The sequence below is a fragment of the Elephas maximus genome, chromosome 22 (genome assembly GCF_024166365.1).
Source record: "Elephas maximus indicus isolate mEleMax1 chromosome 22, mEleMax1 primary haplotype, whole genome shotgun sequence".
Classification (NCBI taxonomy): Eukaryota; Metazoa; Chordata; class Mammalia; order Proboscidea; family Elephantidae; genus Elephas; species Elephas maximus.
In genome coordinates, this window is record NC_064840.1 from 56,161,512 (window position 1) to 56,173,645 (window position 12,134).

Genomic DNA, 12,134 nt, shown 5'->3' on the forward strand with positions numbered 1-12,134 from the left:
ATTTTTTTAATGAGCCATGATTGAAGTCAGTAAGACTTAGGATCTGGTAGTTCCATACTTTTATTCATTCTTTCATTTTCTGTAGTAGATACGTCTTTCCAAATCTGGCAGAATTCCATTATATATAGTTGAAAAACTGCATAAATCATAATAAAGTATTAATCTTTCAACTGGTACATTACCATATCACAGTATGATTCAAATATCTTAGCAAGTTCACACAAACTGATTTTAAAAGAAATCCATGTGAGTAATAAGTTTCAGAAAAGAAGTCCAGAATCAAATGGAAATTTGTAAAAATCACACTCTCTTGTACACATCTTACTCTCAACTTCTAAAACAGTCACGCCCATCATCAGTAATTATTTTGCATTTGGTCAAATTCACATCTTATTTATACCACTGTAGTATGTTATGAATTCCAAAGCTGACTCTGCTGTCTCCTGGAAAATCATCTAAGGATAGGGAGGAACACGCTGACTGTTACCAACAAAAAAGATCAAGTACAAATAATTCATGCATTGTACAATTGCTTGGGTTTAATTTAATCTATTTCCAGAGACAACCTGAGTGCCTCTGTGAGTAGCGACTAAATCAGTCAGATCTGCTGCCACCATGATTTGCAAATACTTTTTTGTTCCCACAGTGAATATACACTTATAACCTTTCCCAAGTTTTGACAGTCTGCTTACAAATAAAAGTTCAATGCTGCCACTAATTATTTGTATCACGAACTACTGCAAACTTACATATCACCTCAGTATTATGGATTACAATGTAGACTTTTAGAAATTATTCGTTTAAGGTCACTTTGAAGTCAGAAGCATCAAGCACTATTCCCAATAGAAATATCAACAATAGAACCAAAATAAAACCAAAGAAGTAATGAACACTAACAAAAGCCTACATTAAAACCAGTATTTCAATGCTTACCTTCAGCAGGTCCTTGGAAAAATCACCACCCTCATTTACTCCTTGGAGATTTGCAATGAACTCTTGGCAGGTCATCTTCTTGCCAATGTTCTATAATAGAGGCAAAGAACACATCATAATGACATTTTTCGGACTAAGATTAATTCTTACACACATGATTAGACAATGCAAGAACTGATCTGGTTTTTGAAGACATGAATACATATGCATACATATATATAAAATACAATATGCATACCAAAAACAGATGGTTTATTATACTTTTAAAACTGTCATTAAATATAAATTGCAAAATTATGCCAAACCCTTATTTTAACCTAAGAAATCTGAAAAATCTATGCTACACTTATGTATATAATATATAATGAAGTTTTTGATGAAAAATGGTGTAAAAACATTTAGAACTGACGTCTGCTAGCTATTTATTTGCATTTCCTATGGATTGTCAAGAACTGTGAAGAATCTGAGATTTCACCTTCCTTTCAAGCTAACAGGTAAGCCTGCCACAATCTCACAGCTGCTGGCAGAAGACATAAAAGTCCTGGGTAAGAGACAGAGTAATTTATTACTCACAAGAACAGTAGTAGCCAGAACGTCGGCATATTCTTTCGCCAGTTTCCTGAGCCCCAATTCCCATGGAGCAACCCAAACAGGGACAGGTGACACTTGTATATACAGTGGTTGTGTTACAGGACAGAAAACCAAACCTTCACGAACCTGAGTCTTTTATAAAGAGCAGTAAGCATGCCTAACTAACCAGGTGCTCTAGAGGGAGATACTACCTCCATCTTCCAAGACTATTAAGTAAGCCTACCGTTACTCTGGAATCGTTCTGTCTTCCAAAGCTGCCTACTCTAGAAATATCCTTGAAAGGACAGTTCAGAACAAAGGTAACCCATGCTTCTACTCACAAAAATATTAAAAGGAAGAGACCCATGGAAAACTGCCCCCCAATACATTTCCAAAGATAATTTAGGGATAATAAAGTTTAACCAAAGAAAATCACATTGATAAACAATAAATAACTGGAAAATCTAAAGCAAAAAAATGACTAAAGATACAAAACTGCTGACCGTGAAAATGAATATAAACCAAACCCACTGCCGATGAGTCTATCCTGACTCACAGCGACCCTACAGGTCAACGTAGAACCGCCCTGTAGGGTATCCAAGGAGCAGTTCGTGGTATCAAACTGGCGACCTTTTCATTAGTAGCCAAGCACTTAACAACTGCACCACCAGGTATACTTGCTATATCAGCAAATTACATTTGTTCCTCAGCTTACTGAGAATCTGCTAAAAAAAAATATGATGATACAAATATAGAGATGAAGAAGTTACCAGATCCTGTAGGGAAAAAAGGTTTTCCTAGCCCTAAATTAAAAATTTAAAAACAGGGCTGACAATGCATTTAGGGGAATGTCCGTAGTGTAAAAGAAACACACACACATATATGTACATTCACACATACATAAACACACATGTGCACACACACACATTCAAGAAAAATAGAAGTAAAAAATTTTATCCAGAATATGCCTCTGTCCAACCCTAGAGATAAGCCAAGTGTGACACATTAAAGAAAATAAGACCCCCTATGCATCTGTCAGTTTGTCGTACTGTGGGAGCCTGCATGTTGCTGTGATACTGGACGCTATGCCACCGGTATTCAAATACCAGCAGGGTTACCCATGGAGGACGGGTTTCCGCTGAGCTTCCAGACTAACACAGACTAGGAAGAAGGACCCAGTGATCTGCTTCTGAAAAGAATTTGCCAGGGAAATCCTTATGAAAAGCAGCAGAATATTGTCTGATATAGTGCCAGAAGATGAGCCCCTCAGGATGGAAGGTACTCAAAAGACAACTGGGGAACAGCTGCCTCCTCAAAGTAGAGTCGATCTTAACCATATGGATGAGGTCAAGCATTCGGGACTTCATTTGCTGATGTGGCACGACTCAAAATGAGAAGAAACATTAATGACAGGACCATGAAATGTATGAAGCACGAATCTGGGGAAATCAGAAATTCTCAAAAATTAAACGGAACACACAAAAATCGATATCCTAGGTCAGGGCCAAGATGGCTGACTAGGTAGACGCTACCTCGGATCCCTCTTGCAACAAAGACTCGGAAAAACAAGTGAATCGATCACATACATGACAATCTACGAACCCTGAACAACAAACACAGATTTAAAGAGTTGACCTGAGTGACAGAGACGGAGAACGAACAACTACGGGGAAGCAGCGACTGTTTTCGGAGCCTGAAGCCAGCGTCCCAGTCAGTGATGGCTCGGAGACAGCAGTTGATATCAAACCACATAAAGAAGCAGACCATGACAGCTTCTACAACCCCCCAAACAAAAGAATCAAAATCTTTCCCAAATGAAGATACAATCCTGGAATTGCCAGATACAGAATATAAAAAACTAATTTACAGAATGCTTCAAGACATCAGGGATGACCTCAGAAATGAAATAAGGCAAACTGCAGAAAAAGCCAAGGAACACACTGATAAAACAGTTGAAGAACTCAAAAAGATTATTCAAGAACATAGTGGAAAAATTAATAAGTTGCAAGAATCCATAGAGAGACAGCATGCAGAAATCCAAAAGATTAACAATCAAATTGCAGAATTAGACAACGCAATAGGAAGTCAGAGCAGCAGACTCAAGCAATTAGAAAGCAGAGTGGGAAATCTGGAGAACCAGGGAATTAACACCAACATAGCTGAAAAAAAATCAGATAAAAGAATTTAAAAAAATGAAGAAACCCTAAGAATCATGTGGGACTCTATCAAGAAGGATAACTTGCGAGTGATTGGAGTCCCAGAACAGGGAGGGAGGACAGAAAACACAGAGAAAATAGTTGAAGATCTGCTGACAGAAAACTTCCCTGACATCATGAAAGACGAAAGAATATCTATCCAAGATGCTCATCGAACCCCATTTAAGATTGATCCAAAAAGAAAAAGACCTAGACATATTATCATCAAACTTGCCAAAACCAAAGATATAGAGAAAATTTTAAAAGCAGCCAGGGAGAAAAGAAAGGTCTCCTTCAAGGGAGAATCAGTAACAATAAGTTCAGACTACTCAGCAGAAACCATGCAGGCAAGAAGGCAATGGGATGACATATACAGAGCACTGAAGGAGAAAAACTGCCAGCCAAGGATCATATATCCAGCAAAACTCTCTCTGAAATATGAAGGCGAAATTAAGACATTTACAGATAAACACAAGCTTAGAGAATTTGCAAAAACCAAACCAAAGCTACAAGAAATACTAAAGGAAATTGGTCAGAAAACCAATAATATCAGATACCAGCACAACACAAGGTCACAGAACAGAACATCCTGACATTAACTCAAATAGGGAAATCACAAAAACAAATTAGGATTAAAAAAAAAAAAATGCTCAAAACAGGGAATCATTGAAGTCAATATGTAAAAGATGACAATAATCAAAAAGAGGGACCAAACACAGGTGGCACAGAACTGCCATATGGAGAGGGATACAAGGGGATATAGCACAACACAAGTTAGGTTTTTATTTAGAAAAATAGGGGTAAATATTAAGGTAACCACAAAGAGGTATAACAACTCCGTAACTCAAAATAAAAGCCAAGAAAAACGTAATGACTCAACAAACGTAAAGTCAAATACTATGAAAATGAGGATCTTGCAATTTACAAAGAAAAACATCTCAGCACAAAAAAGTAAGTGAAAAAATGAAATTGTCAACAACACACATAAAAAGGCATCAAAATGACAACACTAAACACTTACTTATCTATAATTACCCTGAATGTAAATGGACTAAATGCACCAATAAAGAGACAGAGAGTCTCGGACTGGATAAAGAAACACGATCCGTCTATATGCTGCCTACAAGAGACAACACCTTAGACTTAGAGACACAAACAAACTAAAACTCAAAGCATGGAAAAAAATATATCAAGCAAACAATAAGCAAAAAAGAAGAGGAGTAGCAATATTAATTTCTGACAAAATAGACTTTAAACTTAAATCCACCACAAAGGATAAAGAAGGACACTACATAATGATAAAAGGGACAATTGATCAGGAAGATATAACCATATTAAATATTTATGCACCCAATGACAGGGCTGCAAGATACATAAATCAAATTTTAACAGAATTGAAAACTGAGCTAAACACCTCCACAATTATAGTAGGAGACTTCAACACACCACTTTCGGAGGAGGACAGGACATCCAGTAAGAAGCTCAACAGAGACACAGAAGACCTAATTACAACAATCAACCAACTTGACCTCATTGACTTATACAGAACTCTCCACCCAACTGCTGCAAAGTATACTTTTTTTTCTAGTGCACATGGAACATTCTCTAGAATAGACCACATATTAGGTCATAAAACAAACCTTTGCAGAATCCAAAACATCGAAATATTAAAAAACATCTTCTCAGACCACAAGGTCATAAAATTAGAAATCAATAACAGAAAAACTAGGGAAAAGAAATCAAATACTTGGAACAATACCCTCCTGAAAAAAGACTGGGTTACAGAAGACATTAAGGAGGGAATAAGGAAATTCATAGAATGCAACGAGAATAAAAATACTTCCTAACAAAACCTCTGGGACACAGCAAAAGCAGTGCTCAGAGGCCAATTTATATCAATAAATGCACACATACAAATAGAAGAAAGAGCCAAAATCAGAGAACTGTCCCGACAACTTGAACAAATAGAAAGTGAGCAACAAAAGAATCCATCAGGCACCAGAAGAAAACAAATAATAAAAATTAGAGCTCAACTAAATGAATTAGAGAACAGAAAAACAATTGAAAGAATTAACAAAGCCAAAAGCTGGTTCTTTGAAAAAATTAACAAACTCTATAAACCATTGGCTAGACTGACTAAAGAAATACAGGAAAGGAAACAAATAACCCGAATAAGAAACGAGAAGAGTCACATCACAACAGACCCAACTGAAATTAAAAGAATCATATCAGATTATTACGAAAAATTGTACTCTAACAAATTTGAAAACCTAGAAGAAATGGATGAATTCCTGGAAAAACACTACCTACCTAAACTAACACAATCAGAAGTACAACAACTAAATAGACCCGTAACAAAAAAAGAGATTGAAACAGTAATCAAAAAACTTCCAACAACAAAAAAAAAAAGCCCTGGCCTGGGTGGTTATACTGCAGAGTTCTACCAAACTTTCAGAGAAGAGATAACACCAGTACTACTAAAGGTATTTCAAAACATAGAAAATGACGGTATACTACCCAACTCATTCTATGAAGCCACCATCTCCCTGATACCAAAACCAGGTAAACACATCACAAAAAAAGAAAATTAGAGACCTATATCCCTCATGAACATAGATGCAAAAATCCTCAACAAAATTCTAGCCAATACAATTCAACAACATATCAAAAAAATAATTCACCACAACCAAGTGGGATTTATACTAGGTATGCAAGGCTGGTTTAATATTAGAAAAACCACTAATGTAATCCACCATATAAATAAAACAAAAGACAAAAACCACATGATCTTATCAATTGATGCAGAAAAGGCATCTGACAAAGTCCAACACCCATTTATGATGAAAACTCTCACCAAAATAGGAATTGAAGGAAAATTCCTCAACATAATAAAGGGCATCTATGCAAAGCCAACAGCCAACAGCACTCTAAATGGAGAGAGCCTGAAAGCATTTCCCTTGAGAACGGGAACCAGACAAGGATGCCCTTTATCACCGCTCTTATTCAACATTGTGCTAGAAGTCCTAGCCAGAGCAATTAGGCTAGGCAAAGAAATAAAGGGCATCCGGACTGGCAAAGAGGAAGTAAAATTATCTCTATTTGCAGATGACATGATCTTATACACAGAAAACCACAAGGAATCCTCCAGAAAACTACTGAAACTAATAGAAGAGTTTGGCAGAGCCTCAGGTTATGAGATAAACATACAAAAATCACTTGGATTCCTCCACATCAACAAAAAGAACATCGAAGAGGAAATAACCAAATCAATACCATTCACAGTAGTCCCCAAGAAGATAAAATACTGAGGAATAAATCTTACCAAGGATGTAAAAGACCTATACAAAGAAAACTACAAAGCTCTACTACAAGAAATTCAAAAGGACATACTTAAGTGGAAAAACATACCTTGCTCATGGATAGGAAGACTTAACATAGTAAAAATGTCTATTCTACCAAAAGCCATCTATACATACAATGCACTTCCGATCCAAATTCCAATGTTATTTTTTAAGGTGACAGAGAAACAAATCACCAACTTCATATGGAAGGGAAAGAAGCCTTGGATAAGCAAAGCATTACTGAAAAAGAAGAAGAAAGTGGGAGGCCTCACTCTACCTGATTTCAGAACCTATTATACAGCCACAGTAGTCAAAACAGCCTGCTACTGGTACAACAACAGACACATAGACCAGTGGAACAGAATTGAGAACCCAGATATAAATGCATCCACATATGAGCAGCGGATACTTGACAAAGGCCCAGTGTCAGTTAATTGGGGAAAAGATAGTCTTTTTAACAAATGGTGCTGGCATAACTGGATATCCATTTACAAAAAAATGAAACAGGACCCATACCTCACACCATGCACAAAAACTAACTCCAAGTGGATCAAAGACCTAAACATAAAGACTAAAATGATAAAGATCATGAAAGAAAAAATAGGGACAACCTTAGGAGCCCTAATACAAGGCATAAACAGAATACAAAACATTACCAAAAATGACGAAGAGAAACCCGATAACTGGAGTTCCTAAAAATCAAACACCTATGCTCATCTAAAGACTTCACCAAAAGAGTAAAAAGACCACCTACAGACTGGGAAAGAATTTTCAGCTATGACATCTCAGACCAGCGCCTGATCTCTAAAATCTATATGATTCTGTCAAAACCCAACCACAAAAAGACAAACAACCCAATCAAGAAGTAGGCAAAGGATATGAACACACACTTCACTAAAGAAGATATTCAGGCAGCTAACAGATACATGAGAAAATGCTCTCGATCATTAGCCATTAGAGAAATGCAAATTAAAACTACGATGAGATTCCATCTCACTCCAACAAGGCTGGCATTGATCCAAAAAACACAAAATAATAAATGTTGGAGAGCCTGCAGAGAGATTGGAACTCTTATACACTGCTGGTGGGAATGTAAAATGGTACAACCGCTTTGGAAATCTATCTGGCGTTATCTTAAACAGTTAGAAATAGAACTACCATACAACCCAGAAATCCCACTCCTCGGAATATACCCTAGAGAAATAAGAGCCTTCACACAAACAGATATATGCACACCCATGTTTACTGCAGCTCTGTTTACAATAGCAAAAAGCTGGAAGCAACCAAGGTGTCCATCAACGGATGAATGGGTAAATAAATTGTGGTATATTCACACAATGGAATACTACGCATCGGTAAAGAACAGTGACGAATCTCTGAAACATTTCATAACATGGAGGAACCTGGAAGGCATTATGATGAGCGAAATCAGTCAGAGGCAAAAGGACAAATATTGTATAAGACCACTATTATAAGATCTTGAGAAATAGTATAAACTGAGAACACATACTTTTGTGGTTACAAGGCGGGGAGGGAGGGAGGGTGGGAGAGGGTTTTTTACTGATTAATTAGTAGATAAGAACTGCTTTAGGTGAAGGGAAGGACAATATTCATTACATGGAAGGTCAGCTCAACTGGACTGGACCAAAAACAAAGAAGTTTCTGGGATAAACTGAATGCTTCAAAGGTCAGCGGAGCAAGGGCAGGGGTTTGGGGACCATGGTTTAAGGGGACTTCTAAGTCAACTGGCAAAATAATTCTATCATGAAAACATTCTGCATCCCACTTTGAAATGTGGCGTCTGGGGTCTTAAATGCTGATAAGCGGCCATCTAAGATGCATCAATTGGTCTCAACCCACCTGGATCAAAGGAGAATGAAGAACACCAAGGTCACACGATAACTAAGAGCCCAAGAGACAGAAAGGGCCACATGAACCAGAGACCTACATCATCCTGAGACCAGAAGAACTAGTTGGTGCCCGGCCACAATCGATGACTGCCCTGACAGGGAGCACAACAGAGAACTCCTGAGGGAGCAGGAGATCAGTGGGATGCAGATCCCAAATTCTCATAAAAAGACCATACTTAATGGTCTGACTGAGACTAGAGGAATCCTGGCAGTCATGGTCCCCAAACCTTCTGTTGGCACAGGACAGGAACCATTCCCGAAGACAACTCATCAGACATGAAAGGGACTGGACAGTGGGTAGGAGAGAGATGCTGATGAAGAGTGAGCTAATTATATCAGGTGGACACTTGAGGCTGTGTTGGCATCTCCTTTCTGGAGGGGGGATGGGAGGATACAGAGAGTTGGAAGCTGGGAAAATTGTCATGAAAGGAGAGACTGGAAGGGCTTACTCATTCGGGGGAGAGCAAGTGGGAGTACGGAGTAAGGTGTACATAAACTTATATGTGACAGTCTGACTTGATTTGTAAACGTTCACTTGAAGCTCAATAAAAGTTAATAAAAAAAATCGATATCGTAGGCATTAGTGAGCTGAGGTGGACTGGTATTGGTCATTTTTATTGGACAATCATATGGTCCGCTATGCGGGGAATGACAAATTGAAGAGGAATGGCATTTTATTAACTGTCAAAAAGAACATTTCAAGATCTATCATGAAGTACAACCCTGTCAGTGATAGGATAACATCCATACACCTACAAGGAAGACCAGTTAGTATGATTAGTATTCAAATTTTCGCACCAACCAGTAAGGCCAAAGATGAAGAAATGGAAGATTTTTACCAAATTCTGCAGTCTGAAATTGATCAAATATGCAATCAGGATGTATTAATATACTGATGATTGGAATGTGAAAGTTGGAAGCAAGAAGCAGGATGAGTAGTTGGAAGTATGGCCTTTGTGATGGAAACAATGCTGGGGATCACGTGACAGAATTTTGCAAGACCAATGACTTCTTCATAGCAAATACCTTTTTTTCACCAACGTAAACAGCGACTATAGATGTGGACCTCACCAGATGGAATACACAGGAATCAAGTCGACTACATCTGTAGAAAGAGACGATGGAAAAGCTCAATATTATCAGTCAGAACAAGGCCAGGGGCTGACTGTGGAACAGACCATTAATTGCTCGTATGCAAGTTGAAGTTGAAGCTGAAGAAAATTAAAGCAAATCCATGAGAGCCAAAGAATGACCTTGAGTATATCCCATCTGAATTAAGAGACCATCTCAAGAATAGATTTAACACATTGAACACTAATGACTGAAGACCCGACAGCTGTGGATTGACAGCAATAACACCATACAAGAAGAAAGCAAGAGGTCATTAAGTAAACAGGAAAGAAATAAAAGACCAAAACATATGTCAGAAGAAACTCTGAAATTTGCTCTTGAATGTCAAGTAGCTAAAACTAAAGGAAAAAATGAGGAAGTAAAAGAACTGAACAAAAGCTTTCAAAGGGCAGCTTGAGAAGACAAAGTAAAGTATTATAATGACATGTGCAAAGATCTGGAAACAGAAAACCAAAAGGGAAGAACATGCCTGGCATTTCTCAGGCTGAAAGGATTGAAGAAAAAAATTAAGCCTCAAGTTGCAATACTGAAGGACTCTATGAAATATGAAAATATGGGAAAATATGAAACAACGCAGGAAGCATCAAAAGAAGGTGGAAGGAATACACAGAGTCACTATATCAAAAAGAACTGGTCAATGTTGAATCATTTTAGGAGGCAGCATATGATCAGGAACCCACAGTACTGAACGAAGAAGTCCAAGTTGTGCTGAAAAATTTTTCGAAAAACAAGGCTCCAGGAATTGATGGAATACCAACTGCAATGTTTCAACAAGTGGATGCAAGGCTGGAAGTGCTCACTTGTCCACACCAAGAAATTTGGAAGGCAACTACCTGGCCAACTGACTGGAAGAGAACCATATTTATGCCTATTCCCAAGAAAGATGATTCAACCAAATGCAGAAATTATCAAACAATATCATTAATATTACACAAAAGTAAAATTTTGCTGAAGATCATTCAAAAGCGGGTGCAGCAGTATATCAACAGGGAACTAACTGCCAGAAATTCAAGCCAGATTCAGAAGAGGTCATGGAACCAAGACTATCATAGCTGATGTCAGATGGATCCTGGCTGAAACAGAGAATAACAGAAAGTTGTTTACCTGTGTTTTATTGACTATGCAAAGGCATTCGACTGTGCAGATAATAACAAATTATGGACAACACTGCAAAAAATGGGAATTTCAGCACACTTAATTGTGCTCAAGAGGAACCTGTACATATACCAAAAGGCAGTCGTTTGAACAGAACAAGGGGATACTGTGTGCTTTAATGTCAGGAAAGGTGTGTGTCACGGTTGAAGCTTTTCACCATGCCTATTCAGTCTGTATGCTGAGTAAATAATCAGAGAAGCTGGACTATATAAAGAAGAACGGGGCATCAGGGTTGAAGGGAGACTCATTAACAACCTATGTTATGCAGATAACATAATCTAGCTTGCTGAAAGTGAAGAGGACTTGAAGCACTTTCTGATGAAGATCAAAGCCCACAGCCTTCAGTATGGGCTACACCTCAACATAAAGAAAACAAAAATCCTCACAACTGGACCAATAAGGAACTTTATGATAAACAGGGAAAAGACTGAAGTTGTCAAGGGTTTCATTTTACTTGGACCCACAATCAATGCCCATGGAAACAGTAGTCAAATTTGCACTGGGCAAATCTGCTGCAAAAGACCTCTTTAAAGTGTTGAAAAGCAAAGATGTCACCTTGAAGACCAAGGCATGAGTAACCCAAGCCATGGTGTTTTCAAACACCTCATATGCATGAGAAACCTGGACAAAGAATAAGGTGTTGGTGAAGAACACTGAGTAGACCATGGACTGCCAAAAGAACAAACAAATCTGTCTTTGGAAGAAGTACAACCAAAATGCTCCTTAGAAGTGAGTATGGCAAGACTTTGTCTCACATACTTTAGACATGTTAACAGGAGGGACCAGCCCCTGGAGAAGGACATCATCCTCGGTAAAGCAGAGGGTCAGCAATAAAGAGGAAGACCTTTAAAGAGATGGGCTGGCACAGTGGCTGTAACAATCTGCTCAAGCGCAACAAT

At 38.0% G+C, this 12,134-nt stretch overlaps 1 protein-coding gene across 14 annotated transcripts in view; it reads right to left on the minus strand.

Moving 5' to 3' along the window:
* Window positions 1–12,134, minus strand: part of PSD3 (pleckstrin and Sec7 domain containing 3) — a 739,247-nt gene that overhangs the window by 233,302 nt on the left and 493,811 nt on the right. For all 14 annotated transcript variants that reach the window (XM_049866071.1, XM_049866067.1, XM_049866070.1 and 11 more), the window contains one exon: window positions 934–1,023. In XM_049866071.1, coding sequence (XP_049722028.1) covers window positions 934–1,023 — 90 coding nt within the window. The remainder of the gene's footprint in view (window positions 1–933; window positions 1,024–12,134) is intronic.